Source organism: Bidens hawaiensis, unplaced genomic scaffold (assembly GCF_021521415.1).
Source record: "Bidens hawaiensis isolate Kalapana, Puna unplaced genomic scaffold, B.hawaiensis_p1.1 tig00022317_1, whole genome shotgun sequence".
Taxonomy (NCBI): domain Eukaryota; kingdom Viridiplantae; phylum Streptophyta; class Magnoliopsida; order Asterales; family Asteraceae; genus Bidens; species Bidens hawaiensis.
In genome coordinates this window covers 167,500-191,461 of record NW_027493471.1, presented here as the reverse complement: position 1 = coordinate 191,461, position 23,962 = coordinate 167,500, and the positions used below count along the sequence as shown (strand labels likewise).

The 23,962-nt window shown below is 35.2% G+C and overlaps 1 protein-coding gene across 1 annotated transcript; it reads left to right on the top strand.

Moving 5' to 3' along the window:
- The first annotated feature begins 3,123 nt into the window (after positions 1 to 3,123).
- On the top strand, positions 3,124 to 22,626 carry LOC143565326 (uncharacterized). Its single transcript, XM_077052321.1, has 15 exons — positions 3,124 to 3,266; positions 5,448 to 5,510; positions 6,505 to 7,299; positions 7,403 to 7,450; positions 9,352 to 10,350; positions 16,554 to 18,425; positions 18,615 to 18,713; positions 18,860 to 19,051; positions 19,575 to 19,823; positions 19,906 to 19,974; positions 20,391 to 20,538; positions 20,618 to 20,766; positions 20,969 to 21,145; positions 21,959 to 22,156; positions 22,258 to 22,626. Exons 3-15 carry the CDS (start codon positions 6,691 to 6,693, stop codon positions 22,549 to 22,551), a joined length of 5,103 nt encoding a protein of 1,700 aa, XP_076908436.1. The 5' UTR covers positions 3,124 to 3,266; positions 5,448 to 5,510; positions 6,505 to 6,690; the 3' UTR covers positions 22,552 to 22,626.
- The last annotated feature ends 1,336 nt before the right edge of the window (positions 22,627 to 23,962 follow it).

Sequence of the window (23,962 nt, the reverse complement as noted above, 5' to 3'; positions counted from 1 at the left end):
TGGTCAATAAGAATGAGAACCCAATACATGGGGATATGTCAAGCGAATCAATACAATAACAAATAAGCATATAACAAGTAGATCTGATTTATCATACACAATTACACGTTTGTTATTTTTTGATATGTATGTATATATAGATATGTATATATAGTATTATATACGCATATGTCCCCAAAAAGTTTATGAAAATCGAGTAAAATAGGGGAATGATAAAACTCACCTTAGACGGAAGGCAAGTGATTAATAAATTCGACAACGAACTAATGATTTAAGCGAGTCGTCCAATACGCGTCCAACGAGATTAATGATCAGAATCTGAAACTTTTGGATATGAAACTATAAATAAAAAAGAACTTAATGCCGCTGGAATCAATCCAAACGGATGGGTAGAACTCTAGTTATGTTGATTTTAATGTTTAAGCGAGCTAGTACTGACCAGAATCCGAACAGCGATTCGGAAGTCGGGTTTTGGGCAGTAGCCTTAAAATTACGTTACGAGAATAAAAGTCTTCTGGACCGAACGTTGAATCCATCCAGAAGTATGAGAAAACGATAAGTCAAACTTGTTGACTGTTTTACCCTTAATCGGGTTTTGAAGCAATTGACCAGTCAACACCCTTCAATCACCGAAATTGATTGAAGGCTATTGAATTGGGAATGTGATGAACGATTCTAGTTTACAACTTACCCGGAAAGTGAAAGAACAAGGAGAAACGATGAGTCAAAGGTCCTAAAGCAAGCAAAGTCAACCGTCAAGGATTGTGTCTTTAACGAATATGCAAAAACCGAAGGGTTTGAGAATTATCAGAGGTAGGTGACAGCTGGAGGAGGTGTATTAGGGTTAGATTAAGGTTTACAGCAGATGGTTATGACTTGTTTATATATGAATAGCTAAATCGAACTAATTATAGGCTTTTTGGCCCGTTTAAGCAAGTATATGTGTTTTAAGGAAAGAATCATCGAAAGATCCATAAAGATCTGATCTTGGGCAGAGGGAAACGAATTAGGAATGGTATTTTAGTTATATGATGTTTACTTGGACCTTAATTTACTCAAACATGCCTAAAAATAAACGATTTTATGCCTTAAACGAGTTTAGAAACAAAATCAAGTTAAATGATATGACCAGCTAGGCCAAGGCGGCGTGCGACAGGGGTGGGGGTCTGCCGCGCGGTGCTCCGAGGTTTAAGAGGGGAAAGTTTCATTTTTTTACAAGTTTAGTCCTTTTAGTTTGGTGTTTGGTCTTTAAATGCACTTTTTGATGAAATCATTAGGATTTAAACGTTTTTTAAAGTACAAGAGCCTAAAGTGAACATTAGGAATTTAATACTTATAAAGATTTGATTTTTGATTAATAATAGTGATCCAAAATATTCCCGAATCGGGTTAAACGTAAATGAATACGGTTTGAAAAATCCGAAATGTTACACCTATAATGGTGTAGTGTTTGGGAAAAAAAACTCAACTCCCTCTAAAAAACTGTGAAAGATGTTAAAGTCCTTATAGGGTTGTTCGGTTCATGAATTTTTTTAGAAATAACTTGAATTTCAATTGGATTTTGAATTGCAAATTAAATTGTAAACTTGTTGATATAATTGGAATTCTTCTCCTCCTATCCTCTATCCTTAAGACTAAAAACGAGTTGAGTCGGGTTAAAGGTTGGAATCGTTTTGGATCGGAACGAGTTTCAGGTCAGGATGGGCTTCGGATTGAGATACGACGAGTTTCGGGTCGGAACTGGTTTTGGTTCGACTCGAGTTTCTAATTGACATGGGTTTTGGGTCGTTACAGGTTCCAGTTCGAAACGGATTTTAACGTCGGAACAGGTTTCGGGTCGGGATTGGTTTCAGGGTTCGGATCATGACGGGTTTTGGGTAGGGTCGAAACCCGTTCCGACATGAATATCGCTACGAGCCTAGGGCCCGAATTCATGTTGAACCATAATCTGTACTGAGCCAAAAGCTGGCCCGAGCTGAAACCCTCCCCGACCTAAAATCCATGCCGATCCGAAAGCCGTTTTGAGTAGAAACCCGTTCTGACCAAATATCTGATTTTGACCCAAACCAAATTAAAAATTCTAGCACTTTTTTGAACATTCCTTGTGCAAGTGAAAGGAATCTTGAATTCCAATGAACAAGCGATTTGATTGAAGTTAGTTTTAAATTCAAATGATTTTCATATCAAACAAATACATTAATTTCAATTCCTCCAAACTTCTACGAATTTCGTGACTTTAGTTTTCATTGGGCTTATAAATATAAAAAGGTGTATTGTTTTTATTAATTCCAACTATTATCTTTTAGTTACTGTTGATTCCAACTAATGAAATGGCTGATAACGATCATATCTTTTATCATATTTGTTTCCAACAATCTGCAACTAATAGAATTCTAACGACGTTAGGTGCAGGTCGTCGGAAAAACGTCTTTTGCCAAAAAAAAAAAACTCGCATTTTTCTGTAAAACTCAACATTTTCTTCCAAAACATCTTTGTAACATTGGATCGGACATTTAGTAACTTTTTTCTAGTAAAAGTCCCAATTATTATAGTCGGCAGAACCCTAGAACCATCGTCGGAATCAGTTTGTGGTGCTCAATTGGTGATGGTTGGTTGGTGGAACTCAAGTGGTGGTGACAGTGTTCAGGTTGGGCTTTCTGGCAAAAAAATAAGACTTTTCCGGCTAAAAACGTTTTTCCGACGACCTGCAAGTAACAACATTAGGATTCTGTTACTCGCGGATTGTTAGAAACCAATAAATTAAAAGAAGAAACCGTCAAACATCCAATTTATTAGTTAGTTACGACCTACGACTAAAAGATAATAACTTGGTATTAATTATCAACAACCAATATACCATTCAAAAATCACCTTGTTCGTTTAAATAAAAAAAATGCTAGTGAAGCGCAGCTGGAATCCACTCTATCGGGACCTTGTTTCTAAGAAAAAGTGAAAACAACTCTCAATATAAAAATGGAAATGATAATATCTAAGCCCATGTCATTCCTTCTTTAATAATTAAACACTCAGTACACCCGTCTCCATCTTCTCTCTCCTTTGACTTAAAAGGCTCGTGCAGATTTATGCTGAGGCTTTGTGGAGTTAGCGTTGTCTAGAAATAAATGGAATCTCATAAGCTTTTGTCGAAGGAGGATTTGAGCAAGTCGCAAGAGGCCATCTCGCTCTTAAGAAAACGCGAGAGGCGCATCCGTCGAGTGGCCGGCCTCGAAAATCAGTCTCGCCTGCATCTACGTAGCGAAATCCAGGTGAATAATAATAATCCGCAACTTCTTTTTTCTTCAACACAACCGAAAGCATGCATGCGTTGAACTTGAACATTCCAAAGGGGCTTGCTTATATTGTTGTCTAATTTAGATCTAATTAAAGGATAACTCCATAAGTCAAGAGAAATTATTTTTAAGATAATTAATATTATTAGAGTTTAAAGTAGATGTTTAGTTATTACTTATTAAGGTGGGATTCTGTATAAATAAAATTAGAATACCAAACATACAAATAATTAGAGTAATTACAGCTTTGTAATAAGGGTAATTATGTTACAACAAAAAAAAATAGTGTAATAATAATAATTACTTTTGTTTAAACTCCAACGTTGATATAATTATTCTACTTTTTTTTACACTTCTCACGATAAAAGTTATTTTGATTTGATCCAAACACTAATTTTATTTGGTACGTTTAAAAGGGTTTATTATTAACTTTCTCTTTTTTAGGTAGATTGCGATTTAGAGCTATATGCTTTTTCTCATATTGTTCATTCCTACCAAAATGCAAATTTATGACGAATTAACCGATGGCATTTAAAATTACTTGCTGTTTCTGCCACTTATCAATAATCCATCCAAGTTAACTATTTCACGTGCCCCTCACATGATTATTATGCCCCTAAAAACACAAAAAACAAACAAAAGCACTTAAAAAATAATTAAAATAGGTAATAAATAGGGGTAAGCAGACAACCGAATTAACCAAAAAAGCTGAACCGAAAAAACCGAACTGAAGCATTAACCGACGGTTAATTTTTTATTTTTTGAAAAAATGAATTTTCGGTTGTAGTTCGGTTTTCCATTTATAAAAACTGAAAAAACCGAACCAAACCGATTAATGGTGATGAAGATGATAAAGACTAAACTTTTATTGCGCGTTCGTTTCATAGAATGGAATGGAATTGGAGCTTGAATTTGCATAGGATTTGGAATTGAAAGGAACTGGAATTGGAAGAAATTGAAATCCAATTCCATTCTTGATGTGTTCGTTTGACAAATGAATTAGAATCGTTGGTTTTTAACGAGGATAACGGCAGAAACATTATAGGTTTTTTAGGTTTTTTGTTTTTTATTTATATTTTGCGCTATGATTTTTTTTGAATTATTTTAGCGGTTTTCTATTAAGATAAACAACTCCTCAAAAACATATTCAAAAATAATAAAACAAATTCATAACTCAAAATACAAATCAAAAACAAAAAAATAAAACAAACTAAAATGTCTTATTCGTTCTCCTCGTTAAAAAATAAAATAAATTAAAAAAAATAAAAAAACTCGAGAAAAGATTCCTATGTATTTCCTTAAAATCCTTCACATTTTGGAAGGATTTGAAATCCCTTTATTTAAAGGAATTTGAAGGAATTGAATTCCAATTCCAATTCCAATTCTTTGATAGCCGAACACACCAAAATGGAATTAAGATTCCAATTCCAAAGAAATGAACACGCCATGCCATGGGATTTTAATTCCAATTCCTTTGTATTCCCACGAATTCTGTGAAACGAACACGCCCTTAGTGTTTTTTGATTAAGAACTTTGTAGAATTTTAAACTCTACTACTCTATCAACTTTGTATTCGTATGGTTTCACTAAACATATCTTTGTTTTTTGTATTAAATATATTTGTGGTACTGTAATACGCTCTTTCAAGCTTAAAATCATCATCTTCATTTTTAATATTTTTTTTTTTGCAATGTCTACACATAATAGGAAAACAAACCCGACAATAACCGAAAAAACGAAAACCGTAAGGTTTGTATACTCAAAACTGATGACTTCGGTTTCAGTTTCGGTTTCGCTTAATAACTGAACCCAACCAAACGTGCTCAGCACTGTGGGTAAATGTGCAGCATTTAAAGTTTTAGTAAAACTAAGGATAAAATGGTCATTATATAAACTATTTAAAGAAGATAATAATTAAAATGGTTAAATTTGCATTTTTTTAATTAAGGATTGGGAAATATGAAATTGAATATTTGGCTGAGTGAATATGTAATTAAGGAGGGTTTGGAAGGATAAATATGCAACTGAATTTTTAAGAACACACTTATATGAGAAAACTTAGTGAATTATAAAGAGAAAAAAAAGAGAATATCCTTAGGTGAAATATAAAAAAGAAATAGAATAACTATTCTATTCTCTAAACTCATGCTTTTACAGGAGAAGATAAGAGTTTCACTTTCTGCACACAAGGGGCCACTGCAGTTTATAGATGGCATACAGGTATCACTGGCTTTAACTCTTGCTAGTTGCTACCTTGAAATAAACAATTTATAACCAGCTCGGGCAAGAGAAGCAGAGGCACAAAAGGCTATAATATCTCTTGATTTAGAATTTGATTAACAGAAATTATGTATCGGACTAAAACGTATTGGTGCCAGACTTGTATCGGTGCTCAACCATACCTGGGCGGTCGAAGATTACATTTTACTTTTAGTGAAATCCTTTTAAGTGTAAGAATTTGATGCAATTGCCTTCAAATTCCAATTCCATTTCATTTGCGAAACAAACTCGTTGAAAATGGAATTGAAATCGAATTTTAACGAAATCTGCTAACCAAACACATCAAGAAAAGAGATTTAAATTTCAGTTCCAGCGAATTCATGTGAATTCCACGAACCGAAAACACCCTTAGTATTTAGAGTGACCTGCCCAATTAAAATTTGTAACCTGTTACTATATGACCTATCGTACAAAAATTTTATTATGCATTTTCTATGGTTTTTTCTTTCTTTTTTTTTTCAAAAATTTAATTATGCATTTGCCAAACAAACTCATTGAAAATTTAGAAGTATTTTGTAGTAATAGAGACTAATGGGTCGGGTATTGGAAATCCCCGGTACGTCCCGTACGCCGATACTCGTGGCCCAAAATGTCGCGAAAATTGCTCGAGTGAGGATGGTCTTATAAGTGAGATTTGTAAATTAGGAAAGAGGAACAAATTTTAGAAAAGCACCCATTTGGTATATATACAATTCAACTACACCTGTATGGTAATTTTTTTTTTATCTCAAGTACACCCTTAAATTCTTTTTGAAGCTTTTATCTAATGAGATTAGGAGTAAGAAATAAACAAGTTTTCGAAACACATTATTTTGATGAATATTATCCCAACACCACCATTTTAATAAATAAAGTTTCTACCGACATTATTCATTAGTTCATTATCATATTATCCAACAACATCCCTAACTTTTTTTATCTTCGTTTTACTTAGAGATTCAACTATGAAGAGATATTGTATGCAACCAACAACTTTTCTCATGAGAATCTCATTACGGAAGGTGCATCTGGAAAGGTATACAAAGGACAATTCTCGCGGGATAGGAATCCAATAAATTTCACCATACGAAGGTTTGATCACACGTACGGGCAAGGAGATGAGTCGGAAACAGAGATATCAATGCTTAAGAGTCTCAAACATAAAAATATCATCTCTATTTTAGGTCGTTGCGACGAGAATAATGAAAAGATCATCATTTACGAGAATGCATTTCACGGAACTCTTGACCAGCATCTAAGTGTTCCAACTCTCACATGGTCCCAAAGACTTAAAATATGTTTAGGTGTTGCACGTGCACTGAATTACATCCATTATGATATTATACATTGTGACATCAATAGCTCTAAAATATTTTTAGACGAAGATTGGGAACCCAAGATCTACGGTTTTGAACTTTCCACAAAATATCCTCAAAGTTGGAGGCATCGTCTTCTCTATTCTAGCTACTTTGGCACTGACAATATGACACCGAAGTATGACGTTTACTCTTTTGGTGTGCTGTTGTTTGAAGTCCTTTGTGGGAGGAAATTAATGATTACAAATGATGATATTCATGAACAACTAAGTGATTCTAATTTAAGGAATCAGATTGATACAGAATCTTTGGGACAATTTCAAGCCTTGGTTTATAAATGCTTGAATCAACAGCTTGTGAGACGTCCAACTATGGATCAGGTTGTCAAGGAACTTGAGGAGCTGTTGGAACTTCAATGGAAACAGGCAACTCTTGTAAGACCATCCTTTTGATTTTGTGCTTTCATTATTTTCTCATTATTACTTATTTACTTTTGTGTTTACTAATTCGTTTCCATTGTGATAATTTGTATTGAAGGAACACTCAAAAGCTGTAGATGAAGGTACAACATCTAACAAGTCGAAGGTAATTACTTTATTTTAATTTTTAATTAGTTTGAGGTGAGTATTGTAAATAAACATTGCTTTGTTTGAAGTTCTTGGAATATAAAATTCTGTAAGGGAACTAAGTTACTTTTCTAACATAAGGATAAATAGAAAATCCAAAAATAACTAAACCAAATTAATACGAACATATTTTTAAGTGAATGCCTTTTTCTGCACGCTTTTCACTACTGCAATTTGAAGAAGTGTGCGCATTATATATATATATATATAATTTTTTCTCTCTTCTTAAAACATATATAAAAATTAGTAAAAAAATGTTAAAAAATAACAAAACAATTATTTTTTTGTTTTTTCGATGTTTTGTATTAAATGTTACAACATATATTACGTGTGTAAAAAACAAAAAAAACGATGTTACATAGGGTTTTCACGAGTTTTTCACAACTCAGGTGAGTTTTCATTCTATACTTCCCTTGGGATCAAGTGAAAACTCCTCTTAAAGAGAACACTTAAAAACTCGTAAAAAATTATTTTTAACTTCTTTTTAAAATTTTTTTGAAGTTTCTTTTTTTTCCATTATTCTTATATGTTGTTATTGGTTCCGAAAAAAAAAAGCTTGTCTGTAACCGCGTCGGTGTAGTACACGTGTAATAGTGTGCATTGCATATATGCTAAAGTGTTGTGCTATATAAGACTATTGTATATTTGATACACACTATTGTATATATGCTATATAAGACTAATACGCACATCGAATACACATTAGTATGTATGTGTAATACAACGTTAACGCACATGTTCACTGCATCGACTTTTATTGTATTATTATTTTTTTTGCATATAATACAACACTACTACATATATACAATACACAAATATTGATTATATATAATTAAACACTACTGAACTTAAAATACATAGTAATTAACACATGTGTAATACAGCGGTTTCGCACAGTAATACGTATGTGCATTACTGAGGGGTTTTTTTTTTAATTTTTTAATTTTTTTTATTTTTTTCGAGTTAATGGTACGAAAATATAAGAATAATGGCAAAAACAGAAATTTGAAAATATTTTTTTATTTTTAATTAAAAATAATTCTTTAGAAGTTTTTAAGTTTTCTCTCTAAAGATGAGTTTTCTCTTGATCCTCACCCTATATATATATATATATATATATATGTATAACACCCTATATATATATATATATATAACAGCAAACTAGCCTAATCTTAGAAACCACCTAAATTTACAGTTTGCAAATTTTGAACTATCCACCTCTTGAATAGAGAGTAGGCTTTAACAAAGTATTAGGTGCTTGCTTGAGATTTATTTAATTTTGTGATTGTGGGTGTGTGTATAGGGAATTGTTGCACGGATACACACAAACATCCAAAATCACAAAATTATGGTAAAATCTACGGCAAAGACCTAATATATAGTTTGCCAAGACATGCATTTAAATCAACCATGGTCCATGACGTTAATTTTGAGACGGGATATAATAAATATTATACATATAACTAGTGTAATTATGTTTCATAAGTAGAATAATTGGGTTTCAATAATTATTATCTTGGTTATGTACCATGATTGCTCTGCTTATAAAAAAACACGAGATAAGTACTCTACATATAAAACAACAGTTGTTAGTTTTATAAGGTAGAGTTTTTATTATATGAGTAGAGTAGTTAAGTTTAGTTGCCATATTGCCGCCGCCTTTTTTTGTTGGATCATTTGCACATACACTCCCACACACATTTGGTATAAACCTTAATTCAATTTTTAAAGTTGACACTCATTCATATATATATATATATATATATATATATATATATATTTCATATTAATTTAAACTAAGAATGTACAAGCTCCAACACTCCCATTCTCAGTTAATGCATTAGTTACATTATTTTGTAGACGGATTTGTTGAAGATCCCACTGAGTGAAATAAGGCGAGCTACAAAGGATTTTGATGAAAAGTACTCTGTTGGATCTGGTGCGTACGGTATAGTGTACAAAGCAAATCTTGATGTTTTAGATTTCCAAAGTATGTCACAAATGGAAGGGAAGAGTAAAGATGAAATGTCCAAGATAAGCAAAACTGTAGCTATAAAACGTATTCTTAGCAGAGCAGACGAGCAAGGGAGACAAGGGTTTTCAGCAGAAATTGAATTACTAACTAGTTGTGAGCATCCAAATATAGTCTCACTTCTTGGCTTTTCTAAAGAAGCTCCTGAAATGATTCTTGTTTACGAGTATGCTTTTAACGGAAGCCTTAGTGATTACTTTGGAAACATTGGTAAAACGGTTAATCTTACTTGGGCGCAAAGAATACAAATTTGCCTTGATATTGCACACGGAATTAATTACCTCCACACCGAAATGGAGGGAAAACCAAGAATAATACATCGAGATATAAAGAGCGATAATATTTTATTAGATGAAAATCTGAATGCGAAGCTTGCTGACTTTGGACTCTCCAAATTCGACCGTATGAAGCAACAAGCTAGCACTGTGTATACACAAAGTATTGCAGGCACAGAAGTTTATATGGATCCAGAATATTTAACTACAGGCAAGTATAAAAGGAAATCAGATATTTACTCCTTTGGAGTGGTTTTATTTGAGGTCCTATCTGGGAGTTTGGCATATGATCCAGTTTACCTTGGCGAAAATAAAATGGGGCTTGCACCAGTTGCAAGGCGACGATACAATGATGGAACGCTAAAGGAACTGTTAGATCCTAAAATAGTTGAAGAAAACAATCATCACATATTTACTTTAAATAGAGGACCCAATCAAGATTCTTACCACGCATTTTCAGAAATTGCATATCGTTGTTTGGCAGAAACTCAAGCCAAGCGTCCAACAATGGAAGCTGTCATCATGGAACTTAAAAATGCACTCAACTTGCAAGTAAGTCGACAATTTCCTAATTACTCCTAAAATTACTCTACACGACAATTCATTAAGAAAAATACAAATTTTTAGATTTTTTAGAAAATAAAAATTGACTTTTTAGAACATCATAATTTTAATGAAACATCTTCATGATTGAATTTTTTACATTTACAGTTTCATAAGATTTATTAGAATTTTTTTTACCTACATATGAAAAAAGTATAGTAGGTGAATAGTAATAAATTCACCTACACAAGTAACATAATCTTCTAAACATAACTCATATTCACTTATACACATTTATTATTAGTTTTTGACAGAATTACAAAGTTTCTCCTTTAATCATAACTGAGAATCACGTCCTTTGAAAACTTCACTTTCACTCTTCGTCCTTTAAATGAGAAAGTCCCTCGTTTTTTTGCCCTTTACACTAACGCCATCCAAAATCTTAGTTAAATACTAGCATGTGTTAACAAAACTAATCGAGTTTATTGGTAGATAAAGGCTGCTTATATAGATAAGCATACAAGACTTAAATCAAAAACAAACAAACGTCTACTTATCCAACGGATTTATTCGAATACTAACATAAGACTCGCTAAACTTATTGACTCACTAACAGCTACAGTCACATTAAGCTCACTAAGCTTTGAATTATATGTAACAATAGGCACATGAACACATATAAGTAATGAGTGTTGCTATACGTATCCATTTTTCTCATTTTTACTTAGCACATCCCTTCCCTCAAAGTTTACATTAATACGATTCAAACCTTTGCTTTTTCTTTTTTTGTCATTTTGTTACCTTTTATTATTATTTTTAAAACACATTAAAAAAAATACTTTTTTATATTCTTTAAAATGATTTTTTATTACTTTAAAATAACAAACAACATTATTTTATTATTTAAAATAAACATTTTTTGTTATTTAAAAAATATTTTTTTTGATAATTGTTTTGTATTTTTACAGTGTTTTTTAAAATAGTTTTTAGAGACAGTTTGCACTTTTTTAAAAACAAATTTTATATTGTTTGTTAATTAAAAAAAGGAATAGTGTACTTGCGTAATAAACTGAACAAATTTTATATATTGAGAATGAAATATTTAATGTTATGTAATATTTTAACATAGAAAATAAAATATATAATGTTATGTGATAAATAATATTTTAACAAAGAAATAATGCAAGAAATAAGTAATATGTTAGATAAAATTGTTAAAATAATTGAAAGTTCAGGGAAGAGGAATAGCATCTTTCTTTTGATTCTCATAATTGCATGGGGCTAGGGTTTCTGGTGTGCGACGAATTTTAATTGGCGGTGAAGCTGGATCAACTGATAGGCGTAGAGAGATCGATGCAATCAGAGGGGTAGAGAGATCGAGCAGAAGTTACAGAAGTTACAGGTACTGGCCGGAGAAGATAGCAGTTGCCGCTAGATTTTTTGTTTGCATCTCCACCATTAGTTGCCGACGTAGAAGGTAATGGTGGTGGTTGTGGGTTACGACGATGGTTGTAGGGATGTGGTGGACCAGTGGTGTCGTTCAATGTGGTGGCGGTTGTGGGTACTGGGTTGCAAAGAGAGGTCTAACTTTTATGTAGCGTTTGGTATGCAGTAATGACAGTGGGAATGGAAAGATTTATTGCGTGGGAATGAAAACAGTTATGTTTGGTTGCTCAATGGAATGGAATAATCCATTACTAAGGGTGCAAACGAGCCAAGCTGCTCGCGAGCTACTTGATATCGGCTCGTTAAAAAGCTCGATCGGGCCGAGCTTAATCGAACCTGAGCCCGAGAGCCTAAAAATAAGCTCGATTAATAAACGAGCCCGAGCCTAAGCCCGAGCTTCACTTAACGAGCTCGAGCCAGCTCGCGAGCATAAACGAGCCTGTCATTTTTATAATTTTTTGAAATATATATTTAATATTTATTAATTAATATATATAATGTTGTGAAAAAATAAATAAAAATAACAAAATAATATATATTGTTTTATACATAAAATATTACAATTAAAAAATATACAAATAATTATAATTATATAAAAAATAATTGATAAATAGTAAATGAGCCGAGCCCGAACCGAGCTCGAGCTTTGAAAATAGAGCTCGAAACGAGCCGAGCTTGAGCTCGAACTCTGTGTAAGTTAAACAAGCTGAGCTCGAGCCTAGTCGAGCTCGGGCTCGGGGCTCGTTTGCACCCCTATCCATTACACATGGAATCTCATTCCATCAATACCATTTCTTCTCACCCCCTTCTTTTTTTCCATTCCATTCCTTCTTCACCCTACTTACTCAACAACACCACTTAACAACAACAACCACCACCGCTACCGTCTCCACTGCCACCACCTGACCGCCACCACCTTACCACCAGCATGACCCCCGTCATCGCCCAATTAGAGGGCGACACGTTAGGTGGGAGCTGACAAAAGCAAAATGATTTTGAATCAGCCGCCTAAAAATACGTGCAGACACCTCGAAAATAACGTCTGACAGTACTGTCGCATAACGCCTAACAGTACTCAGATTGAAAATGTCGCATCATAACCCCTAGAAGTCACCCTAGTCTAATAAGGATAAGCATCAAAATCCGCGCACAAAGACAAACCTCACGCCTGGAAAAATGCAGAAAGTAATTCCACCCGCAACACGATTTTGCGGAAAAAACAATGGACTAGGGGGACTTATAGATGTAGGGTAGTAAGAAAACGATAGAAGTAAGCCCACGGATCACCAATACAACCCGCAAGTGAGTGTCCGTGGAAAGAATCTGTGGGTCGCACAAGGAACCTCACACAAACGAAGTTCCCACGTGATAAGGAAGAGTAGTTGCAACAAACTGTTTCTAGAAGATTACCACAACATTTCCTGACAATGACATTAGCCAATTGAAATAAGACAGCTGGACACCTGATAACCGTCCCAAAAGTGGCCAAGCTGTCATACCTATAAGCGCGCGACACGTGTCATTCAGGTGAATAAGGAATATCCTGACAGTGACAACTCCACCAATCACCTTCCCCATCCCCGGCTATAAATACTTCAACCATCTTCATGAGGTATCCATTCACTCCCCACTAATCTCAACAATTACTCGTACTTCAAACTTTCCGTTCATAGTACAGTACTTATGCTCACGCCGGAGGGTGGTTACGAGAAGACCCCCCATCTTGTCCTTCCCGTAGTGAGTCTCACGGTGTTTGTTTTGTAGGAACCTTGTTGGAATCTGATCTCGTCTGAAGTTTAGTGTGTTTGACAATCCGTACTTGTAGAAACGCTAATCCGAACTATCCAGTTTAGATCCGTGCTTCTTCAATATTCTTATTTATAGTGCTTCTTTCAGTGAGCATGCCGTGCGTGTTAGGAATGTTTAGCCTTACTTCGTAGGGATAGTTTCTATGTAGCATCAAAGAAATGTGTGCTCATGACCCCTAAAGTTCTGTTTTTGGAGTTTGTTGTTTCTGGTGATTGGATACAGGTGGATGGAATCTAAAGTAGAAATGTGTGCTCATGACCCCTAAACTCCTACTTCCATTACTAAAGTTCGTAGCTTCATGGACTTGCTTCTTCTTATAGATGGTTCATTCCGCATTTTAGTTCTATTATAGGGCCAGTAACAGATTGCAGATTGCATGAAGGGGAAGGCATTTGCATGGACAGAGGAGGCAAAGCTAGCCTTTCAAGTTATAAAAGACAAGCCTCTGGTTTTTCCTGACTTTTCTCAAGTTTTTGAACTTCATACTGATGCCTCAAAGGTTAGAATTGACGGGGTTCTCAGTGAAGGTGGTTGACCTGTTGCTTATTTTAGTGAGAAATTGACAGTGCCAAAGTTAAGGTATAGTTTTTATGACTTGGAGTCTCATGCGGTGGTCCAAGCTGAAAAGCATTGGCATCACTATCTGTTTCATAAGGAGCTTGTTTTGTTCACTTATCATCATTCTTTAAGGCATATTCGCACGCAAGATAAGGTATCTCATAAGCATGGACGTTGGTTGCATTTCTTGAAAAGTTTACTTTTGTGGTCAAACACAAGACTTGTGTTTCAAATCGAGCTGCTGAAGCAGGAGGAGTAATCTCCTTGTATCTATGAGAGTTGATGTGCCAGGCCTGGATGTTATTCGTGATGCAGGGTGTGCAAGCGGGGCAGAAATTAGATTTTCTTGTACATGATGGTTTTCTATTCAAAGGGAATCAACTATGTATTCCTGATTCCAATCTTCGATTAAAAATTATTACGGAGTTACATGGTGAAGGGCATGTTGGTCGTGATCGTACTTTACAGTTAGTGCAAGCTTCTTATTTTTGGCCTACTATGAGGAAAGAAGTGGATCGTTATGTTAAGAGATGTCGTATTTGCCATGTTTCAAAGGGCACGACTATTAATGCAGGACTCTATATGCCTTTGCCTGTCCCTTCGCAGCCATTGGTTGATATTAGTATGGATTTTGTGTTGGGGTTACCTCATACTCAAAGAGGTAATGATTCTATCTTTGTTGTTGTTGATCGGTTTTCTAAGATAGTCCAGTTTATTCGTTGCAAGAAGACAACTGATGTTGTTAATGTGAGACAACTTTTCTTTCGTGATGTATATCGCTTGCATGGGTTGCCTTCTTATTTCGTGTCTGATCGGGATACCCGGTTTCTGAGTCATTTTTGGCGTAGTTTATGGAGGATGGTCAAACTGAAGTTGCTAATCGATCACTTGGTAATTTATTAAGGTGTTTGGTCGGTGATCATGTGAAAGCATGGGATCAGAAATTGTGCCAAGCTGAGTTTGCTCATGATCATGATGTTCATTGGAGCACCGGGTTCAGCCCATTTCATCTAAATTGTGCCAATGCATATCGTCTAAAGTTTCCTAGCCACATTCGTTGTTCTGATGTGTTTAATGTGAAGCATTTGTTGCTTTATCATGGCGATTCTTCTGATGACGAGCCCGTTGTGAAGTCGAGGGAGAATTTGTCTACCCATGGGGGAATGGTGCGGGTCCAAGTTTGGAGGAGCAACCTATTTTATATTTGGAAGCCCAGGATCGTTTGTCAAAGGGGGCCTCACTAAAAGGGCTATAACTTGAGCTATTTTATCTTTTGGACTTTCTTATCGCCTAGTTTTTGGCCCGTTTATGTTTTGAGGCCCATTCGAAATTTTCCATGCATTTTATATTCCTGTAAATCTTGGGAGATCAGTGGTTTTTTGAAATATATGAAAAGTCATTTTCTCCTATCACAAGTGTGTGTTAGTGTGTGAAATTCCTGATTATCGATATTCCTTGTGAATCAACGATATTTAGAAGAATTGTTCCTGGTATTCTTGTGAATCAACAGGTTCAATTATTAATCTTGTTTACAGTCTACATCAGAGATAGAAATTCTGGTGGTCCGAAATATTTCTGCAGTGCTTTTACCAATTCCTCCCAGTAGATTAACTCCCGCTCGGTTGTTAACCCGGAGTGTAGATCCAAAGCATCCCCATCTAAATGCATTGCTGCTACATCAACTTCCTCTTCCTCCATGGTGTTGTAAAAACGGAGATACTTTTCTGCCTTTAAATACCCATTCTCTTAGGTCGCCTCCACTGAATGTCGGGAAATCAATCTTATGGTAGTGTCGGAATTGCTGTTGCGATCGCCAGGAACCGTCTCCTTCATCTCGGTTTCTGCCTTGGCTGGATTTTTCACGTGGCTGAGACCGCTGTTTAAGGGCGCCATGTCGCTGGGTGACGATCGGATCATCCTGACCAGTGTCGCTGTCTGTTGACCGGGTCTGAACCATTTTCGTAAACTTCCCGACAATGGAACCCAAAAATTGAAATATTTATTTTATTGAAATAACAAGATAGTTGGCCCGATTTGAGAGGGGCTAGTCTCCGATTTAACCAATTAGAGATGGTAAGTCTCCAATTAGAATATGAACTTGGTAATCAAAATAAAACAATACAGATCAAACTAAAACACAAATAGAATACTTAAAACATAATTTAGGTAATTAATGCCTCCTAACATTCAGCCTTTGACAGGCAATGGTCAACATTAACAGTCAATCCCCCACTAATTTAGCCCTAAACCTTTGTTCCTGATTTGGGTCAACCCGGGTCCTTTTGGAATTCTAAAAAGGCATGAACAAAGGATTTAGGACGGTTCTCGTTTTAATTTCATCATCATCATCCTTACCTGCATATACATATATTCTCATTTATTTTTAACGCACGCTGCAGGGGGAAACCATGGTACTCTCAAGATTTCGATTCGGTGATATACAGTTGGCAACCAAGAACTTTTCTGAAACATACTGCATTGGTTTAGACACAAATAGTATGGTTTACAAAGCTGAACTGGATCATTTTGGAAATGATAGTTTGCTGACAACAGAAGAGAAAAATAACGGTATACCATCCAAGGAACGCATTGCTGTAGCTATAAAGCGCATCACTAGTAAGAAAGACATCCAAGGAAAACAAGAGTTCTATGCAGAACTTGAAATGATTACTAGTTATAAGCATCCGAACGTAGTCTCTCTTCTAGGCTTTTGTGATGAAGTTGATGAAATGATCTTTGTCTATGACTATGCTCCTGAGAGAAGCCTTGATTACTGTTTAAAAAGAGTTCGTAACAGGGATACTTTTACATGGGCCCACCGTCTACACATGTGCCTTGAGATTGCACGTGGGCTCGATCACCTTCACACCAAGATGGTCAACCAGCAAAGAATAATAAACACCAATATAAAGAGTGCCAACATTCTGTTAGACAAGAACTCAGAGGCAAAAATTGCGTACTTTGAGATCTCCAAGTTACGCCCAACATATCAAGAGATAGGCATGAAAGTGTACGAGGATCCAGATTATGAAACCACGGGTAAAATGAAAAGAAAATCCGATATATACTCTTTTGGAGTTGTCATTTTTGAAATCTTTTGTGGGAGGGTGGCATATCATCCAGTTTACTTACAAGAAAATATGAAAGGGCTTGGACCCATTGCTCGGGAATGTTACATTGATGAAACCATAGAGAGAATAATGGATCCGTATCTAAAGCAAGAAACTAATAGTGATTCTTTGTACACATTTTTAAAAATTGCATATCAATGTTTGGAAGAGGCTACCGAGCGGCCTACACTGGAAATTGTTATAAAGGGGCTTGATATAGCATTAAAATTTCATGGGCATCATCCTACTTTTACACATTGGCCATTTGTTGATCCACAAAGCAACCGGCAATATCAAATAGTCCCATTCACGCCTTCTAACAAATCGTTAAAAGTTCTACTCCTACATGGGAATTTAGATATATGGATTCATGAGGCGAAAAACCTTCCAAATAGGGATGCGTTTTATAATACAATAAGGGGGATTTTCAATGCATTACCGGGAAGCAAAAGCAAAATAACTAGTGATCCATACGTCTGTGTTGCTGTAAAAACTGCAGTGATTGGAAGAACTTATGTAATTAATAACAGTGAAAATCCTGTTTGGAAACAACATTTTTATGTCCCTGTTGCACATCATGCTGCCGAAGTTCATTTTCTTGTTAAGGATAGTGATGATGTTGGGTCTCAACTTATAGGAATTGTATCAATACCGGTTGACCAAATATACTCAGAAATTAAAATCGAAGGGTTATTTCCAATAATTGGTACAAATGGAAAACCATGCAAAGCGGGAGCGATGTTGGGGCTCACAATTCAATACTCTCCAATAGAAAAAGTGAGTTTATATCGTAACGGGGTTGGAGCGGGCCCACAATATAATGGAGTTCCTGGGACTTATTTCCCGTTAAGGCGAGGTGGGCGGGTGACTTTATATCAAGATGCGCATGTGCACCCCAGGTCTCTACCTGACTTTATGCTGGATCAAGACAGGCATTATGTGCATGGGTCTTGCTGGAATGATATATATGAAGCAATATGTAACGCCCGACTTCTTATATATATAACGGGTTGGTCCGTGTGGCACAATGTGAAATTAGTCCGTGAGAAAAATAAAATTAGTCTTGGAGAACTTTTGAGATATAAATCACAAGAAGGCGTGAGAGTTTTGCTTCTAGTTTGGGATCATCCTTCTTCAACAAGCATTTTGGGCTACAAATTGGTAAACTTTTTTTTTTTTTTTTTTGTATTTGCAAGCTCTGTTTAAGCCATGTATGGCTAAGTAATTAATAGTTTCACATTTATCTTCAACGAGCATTTTGGGCTACAAATTGGAAACATCTTTTATCCTTTTTTTTTGTCATTTACAAGCTTTGTTTTAAGTAGTAACACATTTATCTTAGTATTTCAGGATGGACTAATGGCTACCCATGATAAAGAGACACGGAGTTTTTTTAAGAACTCTGCGGTGAAAGTACTTCTTGCTCCTCGTAGTTCGGTGAAACAAAAGGTGCATTTCAACTGAATAAATTCCATCTATACCCTTTTAATATAGTTTCAAAGTTTGGAACTCTAAAAGGTTACACCTTTTGTAAAACCTTTGTTGTTTCATTATTTGTTCTTTTATCTTATTTTCATTTTCATAATTTGTTTTAGAAAGCTGCAATCTTTACACACCACCAGAAAACTGTGATTGTTGACACAGATGCGGGATATGGTAGAAGAAGAATTCAAGCTTTTGTTGGGGGACTTGATCTGTGTGATGGTCGATATGATACTCCACAACATCCCTTGTTTAGGACTTCACAAACGGTGCATGCAGACGACTTCCATAATCCTAATTTCTCGGTGATGACTTTGATCTTTTAGTATTATTCCTAGTATTAGAAAAAATTACAATAGGCTGTTATCTTTCTACATATTAAACTTATGAAGGTCATATTTTTAAAATCTCACTAACATAAAGTTCAAAGGTCTTTTTCAACTTAGATGCCAATTTGGAATCCTACAACCATAAAGATCAAAATTTTATATAATCTTAGTACTCTAGAAACTAAAAGGAATTTTTAAAGATTTTTATTTTTTATAATTCTACAACAAAAAAGATCAAGATTTTATAATCTTACCACCATAAAGACTAGATATTTTAGTAGTTTCTACTCAAATTTGGAAATAAGTAGGGATACTTGGGTTAATGGTTTTCGCCAACATCAAAGCAAACCAAACCAAATCACTTATGATATGACAAGTTTAGTATAACATCTATTCTCCAATTGGTGTAATGCTAGACGTATCAGGGTTTTAACCTATCTGTTTTGACTCTCCTCACCCACCCACCCATTTTATTTTTTTATTTTTTTTAAACTTTTAGGGTAATCTTGCGGGATGTCCAAGAGAACCATGGCATGACATGCATAGTAAAATTGATGGTCCAGCAGCATATGATGTGTTGGCCAACTTTGAGGAACGGTGGCTAAAGTCTTCAAAACCTCATGGTTTGAATATAGTAAAATCTTCATATGATGATTCTTTGCTCAAAATAGAAAGGTTGCCACAAATTTTGGGTATAAATGAACAACCTCATCTTGATGACCAGGATCCTGAAGGTTGGCATGTACAGGTAAATAAATTGATATTAGTATAAATAATCGGCATTTTGCATTAATGTTTCCTACATCATAAACTTCTTGACCTGAATGCAGATATTCCGTTCCATTGATTCAAACTCGGTTAAAGGATTTCCAAAGGACCCACGAGAGGCTCAAAGCAAGGTATGAGAAATAAATTTTTATTTGGGTATGTAAAATTGGGCTCGGCTTGGGCTGAAATGAATCAAGTTTAATTAGATTGGATGTGGTTGAGTTGATCCATAAACACTTCTTATAATTACAAAAGTGTGATTTCTAGTGTGCATAACATATAGACTTTGATTAATTCCCAAACTGGTTGACCCATCAAACCCGTTCCCTTTAACCTAATTGAGTTCATTTGACCCACTTAAGATATAATGTTTGACTTAATCATTTAAGAAACCAGTTTGGGTTTAGGGTATCTGGGTCGGTTTAGTGTTCTCATGGGCTAAGTTTAGTTTTCGTTGGCTTAGGTATTGCTGGTTTATTTGTGGACTTTTTCTTTAAAATTCGTATTTTAGGATCAATATTTTTCACTAGTAAACTTTTATGAACAGAATTTGGCTTGTGGGAAGAATGTGATGATTGATATGAGCATACACACGGCGTACGTGAAGGCTATTCGTTCTGCTCAACATTTTATATATATCGAGAACCAATACTTTCTTGGGTCATCATATAATTGGAGTTCATACAAAGACCTGGGTAAGGATCATTTCTATGACATGTACTCCACTTCAGATTTTGCTAATCACAATTTTTCATATTTGATTCCGTGTCTTAGGTGCTGACAATTTGATTCCAATGGAAATTGCTCTTAAAATTGCTAGTAAAATTAGAGCACATGAAAGATTTGCTGTATATATCATCGTCCCTATGTGGCCAGAGGGTCCCCCTGCAAGCATTGCTATTCAACGTATTCTATATTGGCAGGTATTATACACATATGTAGTTTTGACTCTCTACAGTTTGACTTTAAGGCCAAACATATTACAATTCATATTCGCTTTTTCATACATCTTGTTATACGTTTATTCATCCACATTTTGTAGGATGTAATATATCTAGTAAAGTTCATTTTAGTTTGAAGTTTTTTTTTTAACCACTAAAGAATTTATGTATTCTTAATTTACAGAACATGACTATGCAAATGATGTATGAGACCATTTACAAAGCTTTGGTAGAAGTTGGGCTCGATGAAGTATCTTCACCGCAAGATTATTTGAACTTTTTTTGTCTTGGAAACCGCGAAGCCATGGATCCACATGATAATGTAGGTCAGGAGAGCCCTGATTTAGGAAATACTCCTCAGGTAGGCCCCACTTGTCTCTATGAATATGTGTTGGCTGTTGAATTTGTTTTACCTGCGTTGATTGAATTGGGTGATTGAAGTGTATTTCAGAGTGATTACTGTGTCTTTGGACACTTAGGTAATTTTAAATTATTCTTGGTACAAAATAACATCTTGATTTCTGAGGTAAAAAATTATACTATTTTTGTAACCTCAATGAGATGTGGTATAAAAAGGGCGTACCCGGTGCATTAGGCTCCTGCGTTTATGAAGTGCCCGGGGAGGGGCCGAATCGTTTCATGGCCTGATGTACGCAGCTTTACCCTACACTTTTATGTGCAAGAGGCTGTTTCCACGGCTTGAACACAAAGCAGCGACCTTATCAATTGCTCCAAGGCCCGCCCTCCAATGAGATGTGGTATAAGTAAACCCTAATAACATTCTTCTTGTGTTTTTGTAAGTTAAATAATGTAGTTAAACTTTTTCAAAAAAATAAAGCAGACATTCCATACTTTTGAACTTCACATGTGAAATGGGCCGGTGCACTGTTTAGCCAGCAAGGAGCTGTTGGAAGAACTGGCTTGGGTCAGGGGCATAAGAGTCTTTTGGTGTCTTGTCCATTAAATGAAGGGTTGTTTAGTCTTCTATCCAATCAGTTAAAGTGCATGTCTAGTTTCGGAATGGAGTATTCTTAATCTCATTAGTATATATCATTTCTATTTCTTAATTTTCATGGACTTAATATCATTCAATGAAAAGCTTTTGACGCATCAAGATCAGAAAGAACAACAATTTCAAACAACATAATAATAGTTATTATTATCATTATTTCAGGGTCTTGCCCGTAAGAACCGACGGTTCATGATCTATGTTCATTCCAAGGGCATGATAGTTGATGATGAGTATGTTATTATTGGATCTGCAAACATTAATCAACGGTCCATGGAGGGAACCCGAGACACAGAGATTGCAATGGGGGCCTACCAACCGCATCATGCTTGGGCCGCAAAACGCTCGTATCCACAAGGACAGGTATTTATCCTTAAATTACAACACCTATTTATTACATAAAGATTTAATCATGTAAGTAACACCAAACATGTTCTTAGTTTGGTATCCCTTTTTGTATTTAGATATATGGATATCGAATGTCTCTTTGGGCTGAACATCTTGGGCACGTGGATGATCGCTTTAAACAGCCCGAATCAATCGAATGTGTAAGATATGTGAGATCATTGTCTGAAGCTAACTGGAGACAGTTTGCAGCAGATGACGTGTCTGAAATGAGAGGACATTTACTAAAATACCCTGTTGAAGTGGATCCAAAGGGCAAGGTAAAATATCTCCCGGGATATGAAAACTTCCCTGATGTTGGTGGTAATATTACCGGGTCGTTTACTGTGATTCAAGAGGATTTGACTATTTGATGAGCGTTTTTGGTGAGTTTTCACTTTTCAAGATTAGGGTTCTTGAGATTCAGTTTTTGGTGTATAACTTATGAGAGCAAAACCAATTCTTTGTAGAGTGTTGTTGTGGTGTTGTTAGTGGTTGTGAAACAGTTGTTATCTTCATGTTGTGTTTGCATATATGTACATTTGACTATCTGTGTTACTTTTTTAGTTATGTGGATAGTTTGTTTTTATCTTCAATTTTCACATAAACAAACACCTAACCAAATCCCCCTTTTTAGTATTTTCATTGACTAGGACCGGTTAAGAGACTTCACAACTTTTAAATGGATATAATCCTTTTGGTAGAAATAGTTTGCTTTTATCTTCAAATTGTGATCCATAAAATAAACACGAACCTATAAATGGGCCTAATTGTAATAATAAATGCTGCGGTTATTTGAACTGTTCGGCATCCCCAACCCTTTCATCTCCCCAAAGCTCAAGAGACTTTTCAACATTCTTAGATCTGGCCCTAAAACCCATCCGTAGAGAAGTCGGGTTCGCATCAAAGAAACTGTAAATAATGAGTTGGAAATTGCGTAAATTCAGTAAATGCATTAGATGATGATGATAGATTTCAATCCCTAAGAGTTGCTGGTCATTATGGCAAGATGGAGTTGCAAGTGCTTATGGATACAGGCAGTTCTCACAATTTCTTGGATTCTAGGCTAGCTATGCTAGAGACAAGATGGTAAAAGGGTGTAAATGGGAAGAAAGGAAACGAAATTATATATTTAAAAGGCATTCTAGAGTTAAAATAAAAGAAACGAAAACAAAGTGTTAATTACATTCTTGAGTTAGATAGGAAGAAAAAGATAAGAAAAAAATTGTAAACTTACATTCATGTCCTTATTATTGAGTTAGATAGGAAGGAAAAGATAGGGTAAATTAGTAATATTATACATAAACTTTCCTTCATAATTAGGTCATATTTGGCTGGAAAGTTTTCGAGGAAAAAACCCCAACTTTTCTTTGCATTCTCTTTCTTTTCTTTTAAAGAAATAACTCAAGAATGAAAAAAGAAAAATTTTCTTCTTTTTTTTCCAAACCCTTAAATAAAAAACTCAAGAATGCAGTGTTAAAACTGATGCATTTATGATGCCATTAGGTGGGTGTGATTTAGTTATGGGGGTACAATGATTTACTTCATTAGGATGCATAAAAATGAATTACAAGGATAAAGCAGTGGAGTTTAAATTCCATGGTCAAAAGGTGATATTGAGGGGTCAACAAAATAAAAGGTTAAATCGACTACCAAAGAGCAATCTAAAAAAAGTGGGGAAAGAAAGAGGAGAGTTATCCATATTACAAGTCTATGCTACTGAAGGACAACCAACTCAAACTTCTATTATGTTGCAGGGTATAGAAGAGTCTCCTAACTATTTTG